Source organism: Tiliqua scincoides, chromosome 7, assembly GCF_035046505.1.
Source record: "Tiliqua scincoides isolate rTilSci1 chromosome 7, rTilSci1.hap2, whole genome shotgun sequence".
NCBI classification, from domain to species: Eukaryota; Metazoa; Chordata; class Lepidosauria; order Squamata; family Scincidae; genus Tiliqua; species Tiliqua scincoides.
The window spans coordinates 51,153,377-51,181,256 of NC_089827.1; the positions used below are offsets into that span (position 1 = coordinate 51,153,377).

At 44.4% G+C, this 27,880-nt stretch overlaps 1 protein-coding gene across 1 annotated transcript; it reads left to right on the top strand.

Annotated features, from left to right (window-relative positions):
- On the top strand, positions 1-27,880 carry TCP11L2 (t-complex 11 like 2). Its single transcript, XM_066633608.1, has 11 exons — positions 1-175; positions 7,201-7,358; positions 10,204-10,372; positions 11,352-11,487; positions 12,754-12,874; positions 13,808-14,028; positions 17,920-18,056; positions 22,460-22,641; positions 24,178-24,359; positions 25,429-25,601; positions 27,443-27,880. Exons 3-11 carry the CDS (start codon positions 10,237-10,239, stop codon positions 27,685-27,687), a joined length of 1,533 nt encoding a protein of 510 aa, XP_066489705.1. The 5' UTR covers positions 1-175; positions 7,201-7,358; positions 10,204-10,236; the 3' UTR covers positions 27,688-27,880.

Below are 27,880 nucleotides of genomic sequence, written 5' to 3' on the forward strand. Positions count from 1 at the left end.
GCTAATAGACAATCAAGGACTATGTATAACTAAATGGAGGGGGAAGGAGGGAGTTAAAGGTCTGGTGAGAAAGCTGAGCAGCAGCAAAAGCAAAGCAAAGCAGGAAGAGGAGCCAGCTCTGCTCCAGCGATCAACTCTCCCCAGCCTGGGAATCTGCCTGCTACAAGATCTGGTGGTGAGTGGCTCTATGGAGGGGGGAAAGGACTTTCTTCCATTTATTGATTTATTCCACCACCACTACCCTGGAGTTTTGCAACCTGGCTTGACTTCACATTTCTTAGCATCCCCCAATGGAATCCTGCAATATATATATGTATATTTGGGGGGGGGGGGTATCATTCTAAAGCTCACTTCAAAGAGGGGGGAAAAGGCGTTCAAGGTGACTTCTGCAATTGCACAAGCAAGGACAGGGCATTGCTTCTCTCCCCCCCCCTTTTCACCCAGTCACCTGGTGTTAAGCCTGGTTGTTTACATGAGTAAAACCCACTCAGTGGGGCTTACGCCTACGTAAGTGTGCCTAGGATCATAGCCATAAACCGATTGTTTTTGTAAAAGAATCAGCAAGAATTCTTTAGTACCAGAATCTTGTATTGTACAAGAGTTTTTGCAAAAGGAAAAAAAGAGATGATGTTTATAGCTGATTGTGTTTATTGTTTGCAAGCCTCATCATAATCATTTTGTGCATTTTTAAAACTATCACTCCCCCCCCCCCCCCAGTTTTCCTGGGGTGAAAGAGAAGGGCAGTTCCAACAGCTTTTTTCTTTTTTTTACGGATGTGAGCAGGAGAAACAGCAAAGGGCAATGGTAGTGGTGGAGTGTGTGTGTGTGTGTGTGTGTTTTTAAAGGCTTTCCTTGGAAACGCTGGTTTTGTTTTGATCAGTAGCTGCCAGAGCGACTGGGCTTCAAAGTAGCTGCCAAAAATACAACTGGGGGAGGGGATAACTGAAACAGATGGAGGAAGAGGAGGAGCCGCCGATGTTGCTGCTGCTGCTGCATCAGCTCTGCTCTACAGAGAGTAGATGGGTTGCTTTCCCCAGGGCTGTGGAATGGTGGCCTTGGGGAGTGGGAGAAGGTGGTTGAGCACATATGCGCGTCAAGCATGTATGCATGTTTGAAATGAATTCAACACCGACACACACACACATGCCACTTGAGTTCCATGTAATGTGTAAACTGACATTTGTACAGCTTTGTGTGTTTTTTAAGCTTATTATTTCAAGCACATACAAACATTCTTGCGCCTTAACATTTATTTTAAGAATCGCAGGAGAGATTCGCACCCCTGTATTGCTGGCACCCAGGATGGACCACCACCACCCCTTGGTACACCACTGATAAATCCTGCTGTGTGAAGTCTTCAGTCAGTGGCAGACAGTAAAAGGTCTCTCTAAGGAGATTTGTGATTAGCTGAGCAAAGGCATGATAGCAGTTGCTATTCATGGCTCTAAATGGAAGTAGGCAATGTGCTAATCCCCAACTATAATAATGCTTACTGGCTCAGCAGTACTCTTCCTTGGACCAACAAGAGGTGGGATGGCATGATCTCAGTTACCTGGGGAAGCACATCTGGGTTAAAGGATTGAAAAACTGAAGCCAATAAAACTGTGTGGTGTAATCCAAATAATTATCTGACGAATAGTACACAGCACTGTTCACTGTCTGAACTGCATGCAAATCCATGCATGCTGTTAGCAAACTGCACAATGTCTTCTGTAAAGAAAATACAGCATGATCGACCACGAGGTAACTGACAACAAAATTGAATGAGATTTCTTAGCTGATAAATGCACCACTGACTACTTTGCTTCTTGGGATCTTAACAAATAAAATGTGCAGAAAAATTATTTCATGAATGATCTTTCATGAGCCAATTTTGATGTTAAATGAAGTCTTTGCAGTGCCGTTCACAGTGCGCAACTTTTAAAGATCTTCTTTACTGATGTTTACAAGAGTGCAAACCACCACTCTTGTAAACACCAGTAGAGACTTGAAATCATCATTGTGCTTCGTTATCTAAGGCAGGGCTGCCAACCCGGGGCCAGATCCGGGGTTTGGACCAACCCGTCTGCTCAGTGAGTGGACCTTACCCTTTTGCCCCGGGCACCATGAGTAGTCCTTCTTGATTGGAGAACAGCAATGCTTTGGGCAGTTGTGCCTGCCTGGACCTCCTGTTACTTGGTCTTCTGGGATGCTGGGCAGCAGACAGGACTGACCAGTGTCCCTGTCCCCCAACTGAGGACTGCACACAGCACCTGGGTGGAATGGTAAGATGCGGTCCAAATGGGGACCGCATTTCTGTTCCGTAGCAGTGGCGAGTTTGGCCACTGCTGATCTAAGGGCCCAAGCCTATCATTTCCCTGTCCCGCTGATGCAACCACACTGTCCTGAATGTTTGTTCCCTTACCTGGGGGTAAGCCTCTGGTACTAGAATGGGTCTTCCTGGAGCTGTGCCAGAGATTTTGCTGACGCAAGTCTGAATGAATCCAGGAATACAGATTGAGGCCTGAAAGAAGGACAGGATACCAGCAGTACTGCTGTCACCAATGCTACCCCCTTCTAGCTCTCTCATTCTGCCTCCTGTTTCGCTCTGTCTCCTCCTTGGCTTCCTCCCATCCCCTGCATTGACTTACCAGCACCAGGGGACATGGAAGATCCACTGGTGGGCTACCGTAACCACTCACAGCTTGAGGTGGTGGACTGGCTCCTCCCACTAGCACACTGCATTTGCAACTGCCATAAGTTCTGGTGGCGTAAGGATGCCTTAGCACTGAGTTGCCCATTCCACAAGTAATATGCAGTGAGTTTCATGCACCAAGTGGTGCTGTATAACTTTCATTCATTTTAGAGCCAAATTAAATGGGATGGTGGCAAAGCTCCCTCCCCCCCAATGTGGGTCAGCGCCAATCATAAAAGTGTGTGTGGTTTGCATTTTAAAAACAAAAGAGGGTAATGAACCATCTCACAGCTTCTGTGCAGTTTGCTCCCTTGAGGTGACTTTTTCTCCCTGTAGGGCTTTCCTCCCGTATTTGATCTCTCCCCTGATATTCAGTCAGGGCCTGTGGTCCGTGTATTGATGCCCTGTTGAAATGAATGGAGATGATACAGTAGCAGCATTGGGCAGACTGAGCTCTTGATTGATTTTTGGCAGAGCAGCACTAAACACAAATTTGGGTAGCATTGATTGGTTAATGCAGCCCTTGATTAAGGAGAGCGGATAGCCAATGTGAGTGGCAGTCCTAATGTCATTGCTGGGCTGTGAGCAGCCAGGTCACACAAACTGAAACATAAATTCCTGTGGAAGTGATTAGAATCCAGTGGATCATCAAGACAAAGTTATCTTGGCAAGAGAGCCATGAGGGTGAAAAAAGCACTTGAAAGCCAGGGGCTGCAATGGAGTAAGCCATCCCAACAGAACTGCAATTAGGTGTGTTCCCAAAAAAAGAAGCTGTTTTGGTATTCATTTCCTTTGGGTTTTCATTCCTTTCATTTTTAATTTTTTGTATATTGGAGATGGAGGGGGAGAAGATGAGGCACACCCATGCATTAAAGAACACTGCTGCCTTATTCTCAGTTTACTGTGTATTCTGTGCAGGGGCACCAGCACAGACTGAGAATCTATAGGTTTAAATCACAGAAAATTTTGACACTTGAGGCTGCTGCCTTGGTGCTGGAAAATTGGATAGGTCAATAGGGGCTCAGTCCTATCTCTGATGTTGTTCAGTTTTGTATTGTTTAGTAAACAAGGAAAAAAGTTGCTCCAAAAAAGAACTGGCATAGAGATCTTTTCTTGGTTTGCTAGTACACCTAGGATAGTAAAGGGATCTCTGCTTAACATCCAACAAAGAATAAAAAATACACTCAGTTTGTGCTTCCTTTCTCTATAAGCTCCTATATAATAATGTAATATGTAGCACCAGCTACTATATATTGCCAGGCAGAATTCACAGTATCCTATTGTTAGTAGTGTACACAGCCATACAAATAGTTGGCATCCTTCAGTCTTGGAAGACTATGGTATCGCGCTCTGAATAGTGGTTCTGGAACAGAGTGTCCTCTCCAGTGCGCAAAGCCTGGGTAAAGTAGATATGGAGGATAGACTGTTTCCCATGCGGCAAATCCCCCCTCTCCACGTTGCTGAAATGGTCCAATGGAAAGGCAGAGGCCAATACGGTTGGTTCCAGCGGCGTCGCAGGAGTTGCCAGAACATGACTGTGTTCAGCCATGAACTGCCTCAGGGACTCCGGCTCCTGATTTTGCCTCGAGGTTGACTCCTGAAGCCTTTTCCTTAACTGGATGTAGCCACAAGGCAGTGGAGGTTTGGGATCAGAGTTTTCCTTCTCTCAGATGAGCTGCCTTCCCAGGCTAACGAGTCCCATCTACCCGGTGGGTAGATATGACTATAAATATGACTCTTTATAAACCTGAGTCCCTGCAACCTCCTTTCAGCTGAAATCTGTCAGCTTATATACCTGATGGAAGAGCTGTACTCTTGCTGGGGGTGATAGCTAAAGACTGCTATAGGTACAGGTACTGCATCAGTATTTGTACCCAATGGATAGTACTAGAGGTGCCTGCAGTGGAATTTGTTACTTGAAATTATGAGAAAGGGACCCAACAGAGTAGTTGCAGACATTCCTATCCTATCTCAAAAGGCAGCTCCTATTCGAAGGGTGTGGGACACAGTGAATTGCAGGTTTTGTTCACAGTGTTTTTTTTCTTTCCTTGTCTGACCCTGTGGAACAGCCAAATGCTTTCTTAATGACCATGAATGAACACAGTGCTGAAACAATATCCTCCAGTAAGTGACATCAGATTTTGTATGTGGAACAACCATTGAGCACTTAAGGACTGATAAGAATGGATGAGCCACCCGAAACACAGTTGTGGAAATCCTCCTGTTTTACCCTACAACTGTGTGTGTGTGTGTGTTCGTTCGCAGGCATGTCTGCTCACATCCCTCTTTCTAATGTTAAAGTAGGTCACTTACATATATTTTTATCCTGCTTTTTGACCACAGTCTCCAAAATGACTTACAGCATCCATAAAACACAACAGGTCACTTAAAAAAAAATTGTATTCTAAAAACTCAGAATCATTAAAGAAATAGATTCACAAAAAAAGGAGTGGCGGGGGGGGTAGGAAGAGGTGATGAACAGACATCCTCCAGCACAATCATCTGAGCCAGGTCAGCCAAGAAGGAATAGAACCACTGCAAACCAGTGCCTTCAAGCCCCAATTTAGCTAACTGGCCTAGAAGGACATTATGGTTGATGGTGTCAAAAGCCACTGAGAGGTCCAGCAGGGAAGCACTCCCCCATCCAGTCCTTGGTGAAGGTGATTCACCAAAGCAACTAGGACCATCTCCATCCCAGTGCCCTCCTGAAGCCAGTCTGAAAGGGATCCAGCTTCATCCAGTGATTTCTGGAGCTGAGACACCACCACCTGCTTGCGCAGAAAGGGGAGCTTGGATACTGGCTGGAAATTCTCCAAAATCAAGGGAGGGTTTCTTCAGAAGGGGGCATATAACTGCCACTTTCAAAGTATTTGGTAACACACTCTCCATTACTGATGAATAAACTACCCTCCTGGCCCTCTCACCTAGACCTCTCACTTGACAGCTCCAATAAGCCATGCTGACCAGTGATCAAGATGCTTGTTGGATTTTGACTTTTGGCCAGTATATCTAGTACAGGGTTCATCAGACCCTAACTTGTGGGACAGATCCAGCATTTACCAAAATCCCTTCCCTCTGAGAGCAGCATTTACTGTTCTGCTGCTCGGCCGCTTCATTCTTCACCCATGTGGGCATAGAGACACTCTGGGCAGTTGCATCCAGGTCATAGAACGAAGCAGCAGAGCAGTGGAACAGTAAGTGCTGCTCACGGAGGTGCTGTCCGCTGATCTCGGTGTGTTCACTATGTGCCTGTCAGGCTGGATGAATGAAACATGTGGAGCATAGATCATTTGCCTTCTGCCTTGGACCTAATTCTGGTGGCTTTCCAGCTTCCTAATTATATCTGTGCTAGGCATGCATGCATTCCACTGTGGAAATTCTGCCCAGCCCTGTCCTTGGTAGCATGCTAGAATCTGACACCCAGGACACTGGGCTTACGAGTTCTTAAAGATCTGCAGAAGAAAAGTTACTGGCATATAGCATTGTAAAGTCTCACCAATAGGAATTGGAAGATACTTATATCAAGCAAAGGTAATGCTGAAAACATTTCTAGTTCTCTGCTGCAAACATGAAAAGTGATGTTTGAATCCCTTCTTATCTCTTAATCCAGTGAATCATGTCCCTGTATAGTCTGGTGCAAAGGGAAATCTGTTCTCCAATGTATTATCCAATAGCAAAACTCTTAAGAATGTACTAACTTCTTGATCGGGCCTAGTTCTCACCGATGAAGTCACAGACGTGACTGGACTTCATAGTGCTTCATAGCGTAGGCTTGCATTTCTTTTTAAAAAGACTTTTAGCTTGCCTGATACGGGGGACTCATGACAGCTCCCAACAGATCATAATGGGCTCAACGTAATATAAAATATTCACCCATGGATATAAATTTCCTAGAGATAACACCAGGAATATGCTGGAGTCGCAGCACTGAGTCTCGAGTCAAGACCCAAGTGTCTACCCCCCCATTGACTCGAGTCACAAATGAGTCATAATGGAAGGCCATTGTGACTTGTCCAGAGTCATTTTGACTTGAGTCAGAGTCTTTCTGAGAAGTGAGTCAAGGCATGGAAGCAGCAAAAAAAGCACACACACAAAATAAAGTTGTAAGCACATATAAAAGCAAGTCTTGACTCAGGTCTATTCGAGTCTTGAGTCAATCCTGAGTCATTGGTGTGTGTGACTCAAGTTTCCCACAAGTTGTGAAAAACCAATTTTTTGCTATCTGAGTCTTGAGTCTCAGATGCGAGTTTCCATCCCTGATAGAAGCCTTACTACTTTCCTGTGTGCAAGGAGGTTTTTTTAATGGAGGAGCTTTCCATTGCACAAGCCCCCATCTGTAAGCCAAAACAATCCCCTCCAGCAACAGGGTCTCTACCTCATTTACTATTTTGACAATAGGATAAGGCTTAGCTTTTTCAAACAACCATTGTTTGTAACAGCATATGTTTCCTGCTGTGCTATAACTGCAAGAATAAAACATGTTCCTTAGTGTTCTATGATGATGAGCAAAGAATATTAATTTGCAGGTGCTGCTCCACACCTGACACAAGTGGCACCAGCACAACAGTGGCTGGAATTGCTGGGAGTAAGGGGAAGCATCTTGAAAATCTAGCCCCGGTGGAGGAGAGACCAGCTGTACCCAGCAAACCAGCCAAAGAAACCTTCATTCACACCTTCAGTCCAGGTGAGGAGACCCTGCTCTTCCCTTGCAAACTGTAATATCTGCTGCTACTACTTTCTGGGTGAAGATCCTGTTTGAGTTATGGGTGGGGGGTATGGCTCTCTTCCCTTTTGTGGTGGTTCCCATAGTTAAAATTAAAAGATGCATTACAATTAATGCAATATACAACCACCAGCACATTGATAGTAAATGAAAATTATTGTACACCTATCCTGCATCAATTATATTGATTCCCAGTTAGTTTCTAGGCTCATTTGGTACTAACCTGGTCCCAAGTTGTTTAGGCTTAAAGATTATCTTAATGACTGCCTTTGCTCATGAGAACCTAACCAGACTTTCACAGACTCCCAGCTCTGTGGCTGTTGTTAGCACGTTTTTAAGTGACATTTGAGCACATTTTATGAATGCTCATCTGTCTTTACTGCTGGTTTTTAAGCCATTTCTACATTGTAGTTGCACTGGTGCTGGAAAGTTGGATGGAATTGTGCCCCTAAGTCACTTAAAATAATGTGCTAGTGTTGCAAACTGGGACAGGCAAATCTGTGAAAGTGATGAAATGGTATAGTCGCTTGCTGAGCTTAGAGACAAAAAGATTTTTTAATCTAGGACAGATATGCCAAGATGAGGGGTACCTGAGTTGTGGTTTTTGCTCAATACATTGCTGTGACAAAAAAGGGAAATCGAGGACCAGGTAACATCTGAATAAAGAAAGATCTGCTTGTAGCCATGCTGGTAGGCCCCAGTGTCAGACCCCAGCTGTATCCAACTTTAATTAGTGCATACCAAGCCTGGAAGAACTGTGGAGGAGGTGAGGTCGCTTCACAGGGCCCTCTGATATCGTACCAAGTGGGCTCCAAGGCCAGCTTGATTTACAACAGGGTTCAGCTGTGAGTGTCTCGGGATGGGAGGGGGATTCCACCATGAGTAAGGAGGCTTGTGGCACGTTCACCCCTAGAATGTTCGGCTGGCACCAAGTTCTGATTGGTGGATAGGTCAGGAGACCTATAAAGGTGAGGGAGGGAAACATATGCGCTGGCTGGCTTTGTCTCTGGCTGAGGGGGCCTGAGACCCTTGACCACCTTGGCAGGAGTGACCCAACTTGACTGCAGCAAGATGGGCTAGATCGGATTTTGGAATGCTAAGACTTTGGTGAGTGATAGTTAGAGTTAGGAGGTAGATGTTAATGTTTTATTAGACTGAGTGTTGTATTGTATTGCTGTACTCTTTGCCTAAATTCCTAAATTTTAGACGTATGCAGTGCTGTCTGTATAACCCTGCTTTAAACCTTTATTCAATAAATCCTACTTATTACAACTGACTGGATTATTGGGATTGGAAGAGGGCACAGGGACTGGTTGTGGGAGGCAATCCAGTGTGACCGGGGTGGACCCTGGAGACCCTGTACGGGAGTCTACTCCTTCTGTCAAGCTGAGCCCAAGGGGGTGTAAGCTGGAGTACGACTCAAGGGGAGGGTTCCCCAAATTTATCCTGGCTATCAGGAATGGAAGCTCTGCGGTTTAGGAGCTATTTGGCAATCTGCGGGTGACAAGTGACCATAAGGGTTTATGGCTACTTGATCACCCTGAGGGTAATAAAAAGATTACCTGGTCATAAAGGAGTGTGGTCTGATTTCCTTCACAATTGCTATGGATGTTTAGTTCTGTTCCTAGAGTATTCTATAATGCTATAGAAAACCATTCTCCATGGGAGCCATATGGCCCCCTGGGGAACCCTGGTTTGAAGGCAGTCACAGACTGACAACTGTGAGAAATGGATTTTATGTTTCTCTGTTTGTGTTGTATCCTTGTTTGACAGGGGGGCCCTGAAACCTGAGAAGAGCTCCTAAGGGGCAGTACGCCTCCCCCCAAAAAAGGTTGAGAATGGCTGCTAGAGGGTATTCCTTGAAGTAAAGGACATTAGTAAAGTTCTCACTCATAAGCAAGAGCTCTAATTGTAGTACTTGATGCAAGTCTGTGGGCTCATTGCCAAAACATACTTTGAGTAATTGCACTATGACGAGCTAAATTCCACTGGGAGTTTGAAATGAGCTGAAATGCTCACTTCCTGTCCTACACATGTTCTACCGCGTGTGGTTAGTTTAGTCCTATTTTGTTCCATGGGGCTTACTCTCAGGAAAGTGTGGTTAGGATTGCAGCCATTGTCAGTTTACCAGCTATTGTTTGACTGTACTCAAATATCCTATAAAGCCAAGGATTTCACTGTAGGTGGCAGCAGTTCTCCAAGGGGTAAGTTCGGTGGAGGGGAATTCAAGATGGGTAATTTGGTGTGGGGACAAAAGTTTAAATCTTCATGTTGTTGTCTTTTTCCATGTCAGTACCTCCCCCCCATTGCTATTTGCCGTGTTAGGGATTTTTTAAAATCATGGTTATACCATGATAAAAGCACATTAAATATATTTATGCAACTGTGCATCATTTTTTAGGTCATATGTCATATTTTTAGGTGCAGAATCTAGTATTCAATATTCTCGGGCTGCAGTTCTATACACGCTTTATTGGGATAAGCCCCATTGAACCCAATATAATTGTCTTTTGAGTAGACACGCCTAGGATTGTGCTGTTGGCTTTCTATTTATAGAAAGTAGGAAAACATCAGAGCACTAAACAGTATAACTTTTAGTCGCTTGTTAAAAACGCCAAACTTTATAGCAACCATTGAACTTTAAATAGAAAATAAAGCAGACAAACTGATATCTGGTGGGAAAATATAGTATTGTTTGTTCATGCTTTGCAGGCAGTCTGTATGTGGCATTCTATTTTTAAGTGCTGTTCTTTTAGTTTTAAAAGGCCTTAGAGGAAACAAAAACTGATCTGGGTCTTCTTTTCAGGTTCTGTTACTGTATCAACAAAAGTGACCTAAAATGCCTCTCAGTGATGGGCAGAACAGTGACAGTGATTCTTCACGATTCTCTGAAAGTGCAGCTTCTTCCAGCGACTCTGATTACTCAAGACAGAGTTTTACCAGCGACTCTTCAAGCAAGTCCAACTCCCCAGCTTGTAAGTTCACCTGAGCAACCAGTACACTTATTTTGTATTCCCTACCTTTAAACATATATATTTCACAAAGAGGTTTGCAGGGAATAACTGTATACAGTCGTCAGCAAAAATAACCATTAAAACAGATCAGCATAAACATTTTACTTTCTAACTTAGGAGTCCGCAATAATAAAATCAACTGTAAAATGTAGAGAGGCGCACATTCTGAGAGTGCTGACACTGGTGAATGCGTGAACAGTGGGGCACACAGGCATCTGGGGTGGTCCCATGTTCCTCTCACATCTTCAGTACATGCATGAAGAGGAGAGACGTCTGTACCAAAATAACACAAAGATCAGATAGGCTTGGTCACAGGTCCACATGTTCTGTGCCCCCTGTATGCCAGACTCCTTCAATGCGCACTAGTTACTTGGCAGGTGTGTGGAGGTTCCTTAGCAAACAGGTCAGTGTTGAAAGGGTTCCCTGGAGGCAGAAAGTTTGGACAACATTGCCTTAGAATAGACAGAAGATAAAGCTTCTCATTTATGGTCACCTCCCAGTTTCATGGGTTGTTCAGTATGCACGGTCTGACCTCTAGACCAGCAATTTTCAATTTCAAGGCACACTGACAGGGCGCTAAAATTGTCAAGGCACACCATCTGTTTTTTGATGATTGACAAGGTACACTGCACTGCTGGTGGCAAGACTTGGCATCCCCCAATGGTCCTACTAATAAATGACCCTCCTCCAAACTCCCACAGCACTTCTATAGGACCATTCACAACCCACCAGTGTACCACAGCACAGTGGTTGAAAATCGCTGCTCTAAACAGTAACTGCCATTCCCTGTGACAAAGGGTAGAACTCAGTGACAGAGTACATGATGGGTGTATAATGATCCACTTTCCTTCTTTCTTGACCATTTTCATATTTTACTTCCTTCATGTCTGTTTGAACTCTTTTCAGCAATGTGGACATGCCTTTATTTCCTTCATTTCAGCCACAAGCCCTCCCAAAGTGGTTACCTTTGATGAAATGATGGCAGCTGCAAGAAATTTGTCCAACTTGACTCTAGCCCACGAAATTGCTGTAAATGAGAACTTTTGCTTGGAACGCATCGAGCACCCACAGAACAGGTAAGCTGAAGATTCTTTAAAAAGGAGACATAAATCTTACATGCTCTTGTAGAGCTGGTTCTTAAACAAAGCTTGTAAAAGTCATAAGTGTCTTGTACAAGGGCCTCTGCAAAGGTTGTATCATCAAAAGTCTCTGCAAACTCGCAAGGAAGCTTGCAAAAACAAAGAGATAATGGAAAAACTATAATTTTAACACGACAAGACTGTTAACAATGCTTAAAGAAAATACATGTTAAAATAAGACTGTTTAAAGCACTTAAAACATAAACAGTTATCATTGCAGCCAAAAGTCCTCGTCCTTCAAATGCTGAAAGAAGTTCTACATTCCAGTTTCAATGGGATTGGTGTCAATGAAGAAGAGATATAAGTCCATGGCCACTCAAAAGAGTGAGCTGTATAGCTATTCCTGGATTCACTGCACCCCTATGTCTTTCTCTCAGGTGGACATGGGCATGATCCTTTTCCAGGTTAAAGGTTAACTGCAGGAGTGACTAATGGGAACCCTCCTGTGACTTCAACTGATTGTATGTATGGCATGTAGCCCTTGAGGTCTGCCCAGATGTCTCTTCATCCCATACTTGTAGTGAAAATTTCATTGCTAGGAAACAGTTTGTTGCATACTGTCTACTGCTGCCACTGATTTAGGGTTTCCACACCCTCTCCTGGAGACAGTGGCTATTATACTTTGGCATGTTCCCAGAGATTATGCAACTGCTATGCATCTTGTCTCACACCACCATGAGCTGAACCCCCGCTTTTCCACTTACTCCAGACTGAGCTCAGCCCAATCCCAAAAAAGATGTTTCCCAAACTGAGAGTTGCAAGGTGTTAGACAGAAGTATATGGGCTTGGGTCTACTGGTCACCTGAACTGCTTCAGTTGGAACTGCATGTATGTTAACTGTATCCTAAGAACGGCTCTGCTGGATCAGTCCAAAAGCCTATCTAGACCTGCATCCCTCTTCCAGCAGCAGCCTGTCAAGTGCCTTTCGTAAACCAGAAACAGGAACATATAGGCAAATAGCCCTCTCTCACAGTTTCCCAGCAATTGGTATTCAGAGACCTACTACCTCTGAATCTTGAGGTAGCATACAACCATGATGAAATGTCCCTTGTTTATTGGCTTCCAACATGGCAAAAAATCCTGTACCCAAACAGGGATCTAGATCCCTACTGTTAATGAAATGATGGACACTTACAGGGCTTGAATAGTTCTCTCTGTCTCTCCTTCCTTCCTTCCTTCAATGCAATTTATCTCACCCCCCAGCTTGACAGGAAGAGTGAAACAAATTGTACACAAAGCATTCTGGGACCGTTTGGAAGAAGATCTGAATGAAGATCCTCCCGAATATGAGCATGCTATCAAGCTGTTTGAAGAAATTAAAGAGGTGAGTTTAATCTTTGCTTTCTCTTCTCTCATGTGAGTGCTCCTATTTTGGTCAGCTTAGCCCCAACTACCTAATTGGATCTATATAGGCACATCTCTCTTCTAAATCGTTGAAGTATGCAGCCTATAAAGTCCATTGCAGGGTAAAATGAATGCTAAAAAAATCCAGTCCTTATGTTTTGAGGCTTTTTATAGTATGTAGTCACTGTTAAATAAGCAGTGGCTCTTCTTTGCTCCTGATGGCATTAGGGGCCATCGGTACACATCTATTTTATGTCTAGGTGTAGCTGACATAAGATTCACACCAAAAGTATTTTAATGAAGACTGCTTACGTAGGCTAGTCCCAGATGCAAAGGTGGGCAGGGCTTTAAAAGCTATATAAGAGAGAGAATGTCAGCTGGTATACCTTGATTTATGCAAGGATGAGAGAAGCTACACTTGAACATCTCTCTTTCATGCAAACATGTGAAAGTGCTGGGCCCAGAAAAGTAGATCAACCAAGTTGGGCTCGAGATCAGCCAAGGGCTCAAGACCTTTTGTTTTGCTATTTAAACTGCTTGTGAACTACTTTTTGTTGAAAAATGGTGTATAAATATCCTTCCTCATCATCATCAGAAGGGCTGATGTCCACTGTCATGAGGCCACAGCAGTGATGGCAATCCCCACCTCCAAAGGGGCTTGCTCCATGGGCTCCTGTGATGACCCTTTGAAGATGGGGGTGGGTAGGAGGAAGAGGAACTGTTGACAAATTCCTCAACTCACCAAGGTAATTAGCTCCCTCCACAAAGGAGGGGCCACAGCACTTGCATGCCATCGGCCCCTTCAGAATTGGGGCTGGCCGTAACCAGAGCCATGTTCGCGCAAGACCTGCATTACCATTGTAGGTAATCTGAGATGGTGGTTCTTAGTTGGTCTTTGTTTTCGATATTGCAGATTCTTCTTTCTTTCCTGAACCCTGGTGCCAACAGGATGCGAAGCCAGATTTGTGAAGTCCTTGACACAGACCTCATCAGACAGCAGGCCGAGCATGATGCACTTGACATCCAGAGTCTTGCAAACTATGTCATTAGCACCATGGGGAAACTGTGTGCGCCAGTAAGAGATGCTGATGTGAACCAGTTAAAAGCCACTGGAAATATTGTAGAGTTGTTGAGGTTGGTGGTTAATTGCTTTTCAATACTGTTCTTTAGAACCCCAAAATTGAAAGAATTTGTCTAAATATGTTGATTTGTGAAGACCTTTGTATCGGCCTGAGAGAAATAGGAAAAAAAGAAACACTTGCTTATTAGGGCACATCAAGACCCGCACCCTTGTTGCATTTTATATTCCTTTTGCTATTTCAGTTCATATCCTCCTGTTCACAATCCATCTCCTCCTAGAAGTGCCTTCCTTGCAGAAACCTTGCAACATGTGAAGCGGCTCTTACTATACATACAGCTCCGTGATGAAAGCAAAGCTTATAGATTAAACATTTAAACAACACTGAAAGCCTCCAGGGTTTAGCCAAGAAGTCGTCACTTCATCCTTAGTTTAAACCAGAGGTGCCCAAGCCCCGGCCTTGGGGCCACTTGCAGCCATCAAGGACTCCCAATCCAGCCCTCAGGGAGCCCCCAGTCTCCAATGAGCCTCTGGCCCTCCGGAGACATGCTGGAGCCTGTGCTGGCCTGATGCAACTGCTCTCAGCGTGACGGCCAACTGTTCAACCTCTCACATGAGCTGTGGGATGAGAGCTCCCTCCACTGCTTGCTGTTTCACATCTGTGATACAGCAACAGCAGCAAAGGAAAGGCTAGCCTTGCTTTGTGCAAGGCCTTTTATAGGCCTTGAGCTATTGCAAGACCTTCATTCATTCATATAAGTTTATCTCTAATATATTCATTTATGTAAATTTATTCAAATTTGAAACGTAAATTATTTTTTTCCAGTCCCCGACACAGTGTCAGAGAGGTGATGTGGCCCTCCTGCCAAAACATTTTGTCACCCCCGGTTTAAACCCTCACTTCCTCTTTTTAGGTATATCTCTTTATAGCACCAGTTGATCTGTAACCTGAGATCTTCATGGGGACTGATTTAAATGGCTTCTTGTGTGGGCCACTCCAAGAAGCAAGCTGTTTCTGTGGAGAAGGTTGCCTCATGGACCTGCTGACTTTCCCTAGACCAGTGTTTCTCAAACAGTGGTACAGGAACTACCAGTGGTACTCACAGAACCCCTGGACACCCACTGCCCAGCAGGGGATTGGACAAGTTTCTGGAGGAAAAATCCATTATGGGGTACAAGCCATGATGTGTGTGCGCAACCTCCTGATTTTGGAGGTGGGCTATGTCAGAATGCCAGATGCAAGGGAGGGCACCAGGATGCAGGTCTCTTGTTATCTGGTGTTCTCCTTGGGGCATTTGGTGGGCCGCTGTGAGATACAGGAAGCTGGACTATATGGGCCTATGGCCTGATCCAGTGGGGCTGTTCTTATGTTCTAGTGAGACCAGGAACATGATGCAACAAACAGCAGTAGGAGGCTTGACTTGGTGGGCAGAGCTCCAAAGCATGCTTTTTCACACTCAAAAAAGCCCTCCTGTCCACCCTGAGCCTCTTATGGGTGTTTGTCATGTAGTCTCTGGCCTCTCAACCCAGAAGTAACTGGTGATGACATCATTGCCAGTTGGTTCCAGTGGTACTTCAGATAGGTGGACCATGTGAAGTGGAATGGGGGAGGACAAACCTTGAGAAACGCTGCCCTGGACCATTGTAAGGGCCCAATCGTATCCAACTTTCCAGTGCTATTGCACCTGCAGTGCAGCCCCAAGGTAAGGGAACAAATGTTTCTTTACCTTGTGGAGGCCTCTGTGACTGCTCCCTCACCTCATGATGTAGCACATGCCCCATTGGCATGGCTGCATCACTGCTGAAAAGTTAGAGACGATTGGGCCCTAAGCCTCTTAGCAGAAGTTTGTAGCTGCAAGCTGAAGTATATAGCCCCCTGGCCTGGCTGACTTGCTGTGAAGGGCAGATTGCAGGAATAGGTGTTTAAAGAGGCTTTTGTGTGGCCACGTCTGTGGACACTGGACCTGAAAAACTTACAATGTGATCTTATACCATTGGCTATCATGTAGCTCATTTGTCTACTCCAGTGGTTCTCAAACTTTTAGGAACATTTACTCTGTAAGTAAGTCTTTGCAGGGGAGGGGGCGAGGGTAGCAATGAGATCCTTGGGTCGCTTTGCTAAGGGAGGGTGAGGGGGGATGTTTTCCCTTCTTTTAATGTAGATTGGGCTGTTGGAGGCTCAGGAAGGTTTAGAGAGCCCTGTGCAGCCCTCCGTAGGAATCGTGGTGCTGACCTTGCCCATTCCCCCTCCCCTTAAAGGGGATGGGGGACCCTTTACACAAACTGGTGGGTCACAACCCACCAGTTTGAGAACCACTGGTCTACTCTACACTGCTTGACAGCAGCTCTCCAGGATTCCAGATAGAGTCTTTCCCAGCTCTCCCTGGAGGTTGAACCTTCCAAACACAAAGCAAGTGCCCTTCCTGAGAGATGTGACTCTTCATAGCAATGCAAAAACCTTCTCTGTCAAACAAGGCAATTATTTCTGGTCTTCTACCCAGGAGAACAGTCTTTATCATTGGTGGTAAGGTGCTGAGACCTTGAGCCAGGGCCTCTGGCAGTCAGTACAGTCCCTCACATCCTGTGCCACCAGGCTTTGGTACAGGTAGATTATCCTTTATCTGGACATCCGATATCCAGTCTATTCCAAAATCTAGACATTTTTGTCCAAGACTTTTTAAAAGACTCCCCCTACCTGCACCTGGCCAGTGCTACTCACAAGCACTTGTGAAGTGTGAACAGAGGGAGTGTGAATGCAGTGTGACTACAAGGAGCACTTGTGTAGTGTGTTCTGTAGTGTGAACACTAGGAGGTCTTGTGCTCATCTGTTCTCTGCTCTGTGGTGTGTACCTGAACAGACATTGTTGAAAAATGTCAGAGGCCAGCAGACACTCATATGCATGAATGTAATTGGTGTCTATTCAGAAGTGCCTACAAAATAGGGATGATGCAAGTCATTTCCTCCTTCACTGAATATGGATCTGCCCCCATCACCCCCTCAAGTGGTGATTGGCTGTGTGCTTGCCCTCACCACAGCACACACAAAGATAAGACCATTCCTCACCCACTACATGGGGATGACCTCTCACTGCTGACGTAGGGCAGAGGACTTGCGTGAATAAAACACTAATGATAAAACACTAACCTCTGCTAACTGAGTAAGAGGCACTTTTTCAAGTGGGTGCTCCTCTTTTTTTAGCAGGGGAAGAGTAACTGGCCTTCCTCACCCCTGGAGTGTCTTTTCTAGTGGCTGTCTGCTGGTGTTCTTTTGCATCTTTTTAGATTGTGAGCCCTATTGGGACAGGGAGCCATTTAGTTATTTGATTTTTCTCTGTAAACCACTTTGTGAACTTTTTGTTGAAAAGCAGTATATAAATACTGTTAATAATAATAATTAATATTAACACCCAATTTCTTATCATTTGGAAAGGTTCATGAAAATCCTTCCCACTTTACATTCTGTTTCTAGTATAGCAGTGTCATCACATGGGAAAGGTTAATCTGTCACAACCTTTTAAAAACTGCAGGTACTGCCCAGGAGTGAGTTTTCATTAGCTGTGCCCCAATATAACTTTCTTAGAGATACAATGATTCAAAACTGTGTTATGGAGGGTAGCCATTCATTTTTCCTCTGAGTCAGTCAGCCATTTCATGATTTTTTAATGAGTTGTTGTAGTTTGTGAGTATTTAGTAGGAGATACATGTTTGCCATAACACACATGGCAAGGTCATGAATCACCAAGCAAGTTACTAATTGTTGTTATGTATTGCTGGACTCTTGTCTATGATTCGTGGGAGGGAGGGTGGTGGCCTTCTTCCACGCTGAAGTTCTGGGCAACTAAGATAAGTGTGTCTGCCTGAGTATACTACATTATCAGCAAGAATTGGGGTGGAATGGATACGTATACAGATTTCCTATGATACAAACTTGTTTCTTTTTTTTCCAGGCAAATATTCCATGTTCTGGACCTCATGACAATGGATATGGTCAATTTCACTATTCAAAGCCTTAGACCTCATCTTCAGCGAAACTTGGTGGATTATGAGAGAGCAAAATTCCAAGATATACTTGAAGAAACACCAAGTATGTTCATTGTTTACTTAAGAGGGGCTAATTAGTGGTCTGGCAATGCAGGCAGCTGCCTAGAGCTGAAAAGAGGCCAGACTTCTCTGACCCAAAAAACAAAAAGAAAGGAACTTGCTCTTTAGACACTTTCTAAAACCTTTTCTAGATGTAGTAACTCCCTGTTACTAAACTCTCTGTCAACCTTTAGCTAGAAAAGTGCTTCCTTCTTCCCCCCCAATACTTGGAATTCTGTTACTGAGTGCTTGCCATAATAATTTATAAAAATAGCAGATGTCTTTTCCCAAGTATGGTTCACTGCCTGCCAGTGTAATTAAGAGTGGGGATTCCCATAATACACCTTGGCATACCACAAAATTATAATGGAAATAATGCTCCACTACTGGAACTCTATGAAGGAATAGTTTGTACTTGGCAATGGAAAACAATTGCCTCAAAGGATGACCAGTAGCTAACTCATGAGGTGGACTCACATTTCTGAATGTTTAAGTTTAAACAATAGGCTGATAAATCTTTTCTAGTGAAATAGATTTATCTGTGGAGTTTATTTACAGTTTTTTTAATGCTGCTTTTCCATGACTCAGAATTGTTTACAACATATAAAACATAATTTAAAATAACTAAAACATCAGATACAACTCACATATCTAAAACACTAAAAATACAATATTATAATGTTTAAAATGAATTAAAAACAAAATCATGCAAGTGGATTAATAGCAGAGTATGAACTATAAAATCAGCATTAAAACAAAGGCTCGTAAGTAGTGATTTAAAACAGTGACTTAAAAAGGGGCCCACAGGCTTCATCCCTTCTCAAAGGCTACACAAAATAGATGCGCTTTTAAATCCTGCTGGAAACAATCTAAAGATGGAGCTGTCCTAAGAGTTTCTGGAAGCCTATTCCATAGATCTGGTGCCACAACACAGAAGGCCCTAGACCAGTGGTGGTGAACCTATGGCATGCTTGCCAGAGAGGGCACACAGAATCCTCTCTGTGGGCACGCGTGCCGTTGCCCCAGCTGTCCCCCGCCCGCCCTGCCTTACCACAGGAGAGTGAGGAGGCATCTGGGGGGCCTTGCCTGGCCAGGGGTAAGGGGGGAATGGGGCGAGGCCAGCAACCCACTGAGGGGCGCTCCTCCACCCTGAACAGGCGTGAGCCTCTAGGCTGCGTGCCTGCCATGGAAGGCTGAGGAGCCTGTGCAGCCGCAAAGCCAGCAGCAGCCAGAGCAAAGGAGGGAGGGGCGAGGCCAAGGGGGGAAAGGAACGGACAGCAGGGGGAAGAGGGAGAGCCAGGCGTGCTCCCAAGGCGCCCCATCCAGCCAGGTAAAGGGGAGGAGGAAGGCTGAAAGGCTCTGTGAGGGGACATTTCTCACATCACCCCCCCCTGCCCAGCAGCCCAATGGGAGCGCTTCCTCCCTCCCCTGTCTGGGGTAAGGTGGGCAGCTCACATGCAGCATGAGGTTGCGGCATGTGGCAGGCACAGTGAAGCTGCTGCTGCAGGCTTTGGCACCAGCCCTGCACATGTTGCTGGTCTTGCCTTACTAAGAAGTAAGTCTCATTAAAGTCAATGGGGCTTGCTCCCAGGAAAGTGTGGATAGGGTTGGACTGCCAGACCCCAATCCTATGCATGTCTACTCAGGAGTCAGTCCCATTATAGTCAATGGAGCTTGCTCCCAGGAAAGAGTGCCTGTCATTGCAGCCTTAGCGCCTGCTCCTGTGCATGCCTAGTCAGAAGTAAGCCCCATTACAGTGGATGAGGCTTGCTCCCAGGAAAGAGTGCCTGGCACTGCAGCCTTGGAGCCTGCTCCTGTGCATGTCTACTCAGAAGTAAGCCCCATTAGAGTCGATGAGGCTTACTCCCAGGAAAGGGTGCCTTGGGTTGGAGCCTGCTCCTGTGTGTGTCTACTCAGAAGTAAGCCCCATTTAAGTTGATGAGGCTTACTCCCAGGAAAGAGTGGCTGGGATTGCAGCCTTAGAGCCCACTTCTGTGGGTGGTTCTTTAAAAAAAAATAAATTCTTGTTTGAGAAAATGAGCAGTGGCAAGGTCTTGCAGCCACCCCCTCCCTGCCAATATTTCTTTACCCAGCATGTAATTACTCTGTGGAACTCTTTGCCACAGGAAGCAGTGATGACAAATTGCCTCGATGCCTTTAAGAAGGGATTGGACAAATTTCTAGAGGAAAAGTTCATTACGGGTTACAAATAATAGTAGGTAAAAGATGTTAATGTATGAGTTGTTTTTTTCTAAACTAAAACCTCAGTATTCGGGTTAAATTGCCATGTTGGCGCTTTGCGATAAATAAGTGGGTTTTGGGTTGCAGTTTGGGCACTCGGTCTCTAAAAGGTTTGCCATCACTGCCCTAGACCTTGCTGCCATCCCCTTCTTAGCCTTGGCTGGTGGTAGCACCCTAAGCAGGACCCTCCCTGATGATCTTAGGGGACGGGCAGAATTATGTGGGAGAAATTGGTATAACCACTCTTGAAGCACCTGTTAGCAAAGTATAATGGCTGGGTTGGGAAGGGAAGTTTGGAGAGAAGACTAAAGAGCATAAACTCTGCAATCTACTTTGGATCTTTTTCTTTGTAATAGACCTCAGTAATACAGGGGACTTGAATGTAGGATAGTCCAAGGTAAATGGCTTTTGCTTTAGAACCTGGAAATAGCATATAAGCATCATGACTAATAGTCATTGATAGTCCTCCATGAATCTGATCCTGTTTCCAAGCTATCTTGAATAGTGGCCATCATGACATCTTATAGCAGTGAATTCCATAATGTGCTGTGTGAATACATACTCCTTTAGTCTATCCTGAACCTCCTGCTGATGGGTTTCATTGGATGCCCTGGGTTCTAGTGTAAAGGAAGAAGGAGGGAAAAGTCTCTATACCCACTTTCTGTATACAATGCATTATTTTATAAACATATATAATGTTCCCTCTTAGTGTCCTTGTTTCTAAACTAAAAAGCCCAGGTGGTGTAGCATAAGGAAGGTGCTTCAACCCTGAGTCATCTTTGTTGCCATTTTCTGCACACATTTTCAACTCTACAGTATCCTTGCTGAGGCATAACAACCAGCACTGCAAATAGTATTTCAGTTGTGGTCACACCATAGGTTTTTATAAGGAATATTGACTTGTTTGTAATCTTTGAAAGTATGGTTCTAACCATGCAGGTTTGTCATGAACTGTTTGTAGGATGAGATGGAAACTGACCCTTCTTCTTGAGGAGGCCCTGCCATGATGGCCCTGCTTTAGCTCGTTCTACACTGCACTGTGATGCTGTTATGTCATGCTATGTGGGCAGAACTGGCATTGACAGTGCCTGCATCACAAGGCAGCCTGCTGTCTTTCACCCACATTGCAATAATGCCAAGGAATTGTAGCACAGTGTGGGCAGAATTGCAACCAGTCTGCTGCGTTTTGGCCTCAGTTACTCTGTCATCTTTCTTTCCATTTTTCTCCCTCCCTTTTGTGAGTGATGCCCTGAATTGTTCTCCTCTATTAGGTTGTGTGCTCAGTTGTGTTAGAATGTCCTGCAGCAAGCTGAATACATTCATGCAAAATATACACTGTGGTTAGCGTAAGTAAAGTTGTGTAGGGCAATGCCAAAGGCCCTTCTAGTCTTGCATCCTGTTTTTCACAGAGGCCCACCAGTAGGAGAGAAAGGCATACTTTGCTTTTGCCATTGCATTTCTGTTTCTGTTATTTCAAGGCAGAACTGCAAGACATCTGCAAGACATCTGCAAGAGGGATCTGAAGGCCTTAGGGATGGACCTCAACAAGTGAGAAACCCTGGCCTCTGAGTGGCCCGCTTGGAGGCAGGCTGTGCAGCATGGCCTTTCCCAGTTTGAAGAGACACTTGGCCAACAGTCTGAGGCTAAGAGGCAAAGAAGGAAGGCCCATAGCCAGGGAGACAGACCAGGGACAGACTGCATTTGCTCCCGGTGTGGAAGGGATTGGCCTTCTCAGCCACACTAGACGCTGTGCCAGAACCACCTTTCAGAGCGCGATACCATAGTCTTTCGAGACTGAAGGTTGCCAATACTATTTCAAGGCAGAACTGCTTCTGAACCCCAAGGTCATGGCTCATGACAAGTCATGACAAATAGCCATTGATAGATTTGCCCTCCATGAGTTTTTCTAATTTCACTTTAAAGCCATCTAAACTTGTGGCTGTTGTCACATCTTGCGGTAATGAATTTCATAGATTAATTATGCACTTAATGAAGAAATATTTCCTTTTGTCTGTTGAGAATCTGTTTTAGTCGGCTTCTTATTGGATTATTCCCAATTCCAGTATAGTGGGAGGCAGGAAAAATGTTGATCTCTCTCCGTACCGTGTATAATTGTGTAGGTCTCAGTCATGTCCCTCCTTAATCTCTGCTGTCTTGGAATTTTAGGTGCCCTAGATTTAACAACCGAATGGATAAGGGAATCTATACACGACGAATTAGCATCTATTTCCCATGAAACATCTGGTGCTGATGGGATCTCGAAACCAAATCTCAGACCTACTCTGGTGCTAACAAACAGTTTCTTGAAACTACTGCAATGGGATTATCAACAAAAGAGCATTCCTGAGGTAAACAGTGAAACACCACTGATGGGCTTAAAAGTGTTTTGCTTATCACTATGCTCACACTAGCACAGATCCATACCCACAGCATAATATCCTTTCCTTGCATGATGGCAATAACCCTGCTATGTGTGGGTGGAAGGAGGGAGTTAAGATTGCCTGGGGTTAACATCTCCTGCTGTGTGTGGGAGGGATTGCCCTTTTGCAGGGTAGGGAAGATGAAATAACCAGATGAGTTCTTTTGGGCTAGAGCTGTACATCTGGGGAATGTTCAACCTTTAAAGATTTTATTTTAAAAAATTACAAAATGTTTTAAAAGTTCACAAATGTGCACAGAAGTTGGGAGTCGTGACCTATTGCTAGAGGTTTTACAGGTGCTCTTCAATAGTCACCTGTGATGCATGACACTTGCAACTGTAATGGATGTGCTGGTAAGGTGGGGGTTGGTCACATTTTTCAAGTGAGAAAATACTACTGCTTTAAGTGTGGGGAGAATGCAATATTCCCATAGCAGATGCCCTGCCTTGAAGAAAGATGTCTGGATCCCCAGGAATAAATGCATAGCAGCTATGATTTTAATGCTGGGTTGGAAAGGGGAGAGGGGAGATCCTTAAAAAAAATCACCCTGCAGTGCAATCCTATGCAGACCACTGTCAGTGGGATGAGCGTGTACAGTGTTGCAAATGTGCTGTATGGGATGTTGCTGCAGTTCAGAGGTTTGTCCCGCCAGTGGAAAGGCCGGTGCCAGCCTCCTGATGCCAGTCAGAGGCCAATGCCCTCTGGAGCAGGTAGGTGCTCTGCTGAATGGAAGTGGGCAGAGGGAGGGGGCGGATCAGGTCCAGGATATGGTAGGGACAGTGGAGGAGGCTTCCACTATATCTCATCCTCCCTCCTTAGCCTGAAAGCCCTAAAAGGGGCACCCCAGATTTGTGTCCACTATAGAGCAGGCAGGATCCAAGTAGCCCCATAGAGGCTGCTAGAGCTTTACCCAGGGTAAGTGGACAAAGGTCCCTTTACCTCAAAGAAACCTCCAGCAGCCACAATTCCTGCACTGGATGTAGCAGAGGCTACTCCAGCCCTACTGCAGCACAGCATGGGAATTTGGTTACAATTGGGCTGTCAAGTGTCTACTTTCATTACAACAATGTGATGGGTGTTTTAGTTACCAATAAACACCTGTGTCTATTATCATAGGCTGTGTCTTCTTTCTCCCATATAAGTTGGTGGGGGTGGAGGGGCATAGACTTCTGTCAAGTAAGATGGATGCATTTGAGTCACTGTTACATGTTTACAGAATGAAAACTAGTTCCTTCAGAGAAAGTGAAAATGGAAATGTTGTGCAATAGCACAGGCTTCTTTGAATGCTATAAAATTATTAGTAGCTACATTCCATGGAAGCCATTTTTCTCCTGACTGAATGAACCCTCTTAACAAGAATATCTTATCAGAAATTGAACTTCTGATAAAGCAAAATTTGTACATTAAATCTTATCAGACATTTGCCAGTTATAAATGGCACCTTTTTCTAAACCTCTTTTCCAGACACTCATGACAGATGAAGGTCGCCTTCAGGAGCTGTCGGAGAAATTGAATCAGCTGAAGGTCATAGCGTGTATCTCTCTCATAACAAGCAACTTGTTGGGTGCAGCTATCGAGGGCATTCCAGATTTTGTTGAGAAACAAAAGAGGAGTTCATTTGTCCTGCTTGAAGGAATGAATAAAAAGTAAGTTTTTTTAAAATGAAAAGGTGTTCTGAAATTCACAGCTGAATAGACCTTGAGGCAAATCCGGGTTTGCTAAGGGTAATCCAGATTTGCTAAGGGTTTCTGTATCCCCTCTAGAGGGCATGCATTTGTAGTCTTTAAAGAAGGTTCTGTATAAAAACAAAAGATCCTGAATTTGCAGTGCAGTAATCTCCAAATGGAGTGGGTCACAAGAACTTTCATAGGGTTAGACTGCCAATGATGGAATGAGAGACAATATGGCAAAAAGAGCCAAAAGACTTCACTTCCAGCCCAAGTAGTTCTTGCACTATGTGGCTCTTGAATGAAGGTAAACTACTCTATCGATGGGTACTTTAAGTCAGGACTGGCACACTGTTTTTTGTAACAGCTGACAATCGCCACCATATGCCCCCTGTAAAGGAAAGTCCCTGGGCCACCAGAAAAGAACAGCACCAGTGCCTTGTCTTCGTGAGTTAAGAGGTGGCAGCTCAGATTTCTGCACTATAATATGGTTGCTCATTTTCTTCAGAAATTGGACAGGACCTGATGCCTTGGCTCTGCATTGTGCTAGTTTCTGGGGACAGTACCACTTGGGATAGTTAGTTTTTGCTTGGGAGTCAGACAAGAGCTAACTAGGACATTGGGAGGATTATCCATATGGCTCTAATTTGGGGACTCTGAAACACTATTTCAGTAAATCAGGCCTGCACATAGTCTGGATATCTTTATTGCATCAAATTGTCTGATTCCTAGTTAACAGGAACATGCATGGCAGCAACCTGGTTTGTGTTGCTCATACAACTTGCTTTCCATGCTCACTGTGGGAATGTCATGGTGGGGGGGAGGTGTACCTGCCTTCCATTCCCCCAAATACTTCCATAGCGTTGAGTCAGTAGCATGGAAAGGTGCTGCCTAGACCCTATATAAACTTGCAACAACCTGAAGAGATTTGTTGTAGTTTTACTCTTTCAGGAGAGAAATAACTGGAAAATGCACAAAAAGAAGAAAAATGAAAAACAATGTCATATTTTATATAGCTAACTTTTTTTTTTCTTGCTGTCTTTGCCAGAACTTTTGACTTAAAAGAAGCCCTGAGTGCGATAGGCATTCAGACCTGTACTGAAATCAGCCGGTCATTAACCGAAAGGGGCTTCCCACCATTAAGTAAGGAAGTTCAAGCAAATCTAGTTGGCCAGCTCTGCAACATCGTTGAAGAGGACAATCCTATCCGCTCCTTAATTGGTTAGTAATGTCACACTTGAGTCGCAGGGATGTGAATATTCAGTGTGTGCTGAAATGAAATTTTTATTTAAAACAAAGTGATATATTTCCTGTCAATATATCAAGGTACTTTATCATGAAAAAGGCTGCTCCACTTATGAAGTTCATGTCCATCTTCCCGAGGTTAACTATACACCTTAATGCAACAGATGATCTAAAATAAGTGACAAAAGTCTGGAAGGTCTCCAATAAATTAGTGGGAATTGATGTAGGCACACTACCCCTGCATCAGTGCATATACACTACCTATTGTTTGTTTGCTGAGAATAGCTGCCGCCACTCTTGGGTCTTGCCTAGTGGTTTTACCAGTTGCAGAGTTACAAGGAAGTTGTGATTGCCTAGCAACTGCAGAATTCTTTCCCTAGCCGCTCCCTAATTGATCTAGACTGGGGCGGGCAAACTTCATGTTTGCTGAATCTACTTTGTTTGTCAGAGTAGCCAGGTGCAAAAGAGCGGTGTGGGTGAGAGCATAGCATTAAGGAACAGGATGCTTCTGAACATATGCTCAGCCTAGCAATTTGTTTTTAGTGCCAGATCTGTGTTCATATATAAATAAATCCACTCTTTGTTTCCCCCCCCCAAGCTTTTTTCATTTCAGCTGCTTAATTTGGTGGTGGTGGGGGGGATATTGCTGTTGGTTGTTTCTTTTGTTAAATGGTTGGAAACCCTTGCTGATCGACTACAAGTAGTTCAGAGATCTGCCTGTAGATCTGCCCACTTCTGATTTAGGCAACTGCAATATTCCTTCTTCACTAGAAAAGTAGCTGTTTCCGGTTTTAAGCATAGAGTGAAGGCATGAACATAAACATGTGTGTGTGCCTTATACCAAATTCAGACATGTAGATCCATGTAGTTCAGTATATTTTTTTAAGTATTTTTTAAACCCATGGTTGTGGTTGCTTTTAATACCTCAAAATAACAAGAGATAATAGATGCTCTTGAGGAATAGTGACATATCACCTGAAACACAGCCCTAGGCTGCGATACCAACCCTAGGGCCTGTGTTTCAGACCACAGCTGCGATACAAGGACATCTGCAAGAGGGATCTGAAGGCCTTAGGAGTGGACCTCAACAGGTGGGAAACCCTGGCCTCTGAGCGGCCCGCTTGGAGGCAGGCTGTGCAGCATGGCCTTTCCCAGTTTGAAGAGACACTTGGCCAACAGTCTGAGGCAAAGAGGCAAAGAAGGAAGGCCCATAGCCAGGGAGACAGACCAGGGACAGACTGCACTTGCTCCCAGTGTGGAAGGGATTGTCACTCCCGAATCGGCCTTTTCAGCCACACTAGATGCTATTTCAGAACCACCATTCAGAGCACGATACCATAGTCTTTCGAGACTGAAGGTTGCCAACAACACACACGCACACACCTGAAACACACAGGGGTCCATTTGCATGACAGTCCCTCTGATGCCCTATCTAAATATTGGTTCTGTTGACTTGGAGCAGTACAATCCAAGGATTGTGGGGCAGGCTGGTGGCAATGGGTCCAGCATCCTGAGGCTGCAGTTCTCTTACCCCTCTCACTTCCTAGCTGGAGAAATGTGAGGCCCAAATTTTGGTGCAGGAGTTGTGCGACTGTGCATGTTAAGTCAAGACTTAAATTTAACATGACAAAAATTGCTGAACCTTTCTAAAAACTACCATGGCAAAATCCCAAACATAAAAGCTTTTGATGAGCATTATAAAGATAAGAATCATTTCTCACAAGAAAGGTCACCCTAAGTTCATGTGTAATTAGAGCTTCATGCTACCTGTTCTGAATGCGAGAGAACTGTGTGATTTTTTTTTCTTCTTCTTCTAGATAAACGCATTCATTTGTACATGAGAAGCTTGCTTTCTTCACCATGTTTTCAGAAGTCTATGCCTACAATCCCAGGAGGCCTCACTGTGATCCAGACAGAGATAGAGACCATTGGATCACAGTTTGCCAACATTGTCAACCTTAATAAACAAGTGTATGGACCATTCTATGCAAATATTTTTCGAAAACTCCTTTTCAGCGAGGCAGCAACCAGCAGTGTAGAAGCTGAGCCATCTACTAACTAAAATACCTAGAGATTTCCCATCGCCTTCTTTATCACAGTATTTATATTGCAATTTTTCTTCTTCTCTACATGCATATGATGACTGTTAAAGAGAGAGAAGGCAATGTATATCTCAGTGGACTAGAGAGTATATTCAACTAAAGCTTCCCCTGAATCTCTGCAAACCACTAATTAAAATTTTATATATATATATA

Bases quoted from the DNA above. Each gene is read 5' to 3' on its own strand.
- TCP11L2 (XM_066633608.1), top strand. From the start codon at position 10,237: ATGCCTCTCAGTGATGGGCAGAACAGTGACAGTGATTCTTCACGATTC. The intron at 12,875-13,807 runs GTGAGTTTAATC...TCGATATTGCAG, and splicing joins TGTTTGAAGAAATTAAAGAG to ATTCTTCTTTCTTTCCTGAA. The intron at 24,360-25,428 runs GTAAGTTTTTTT...TGTCTTTGCCAG, and splicing joins CTTGAAGGAATGAATAAAAA to AACTTTTGACTTAAAAGAAG.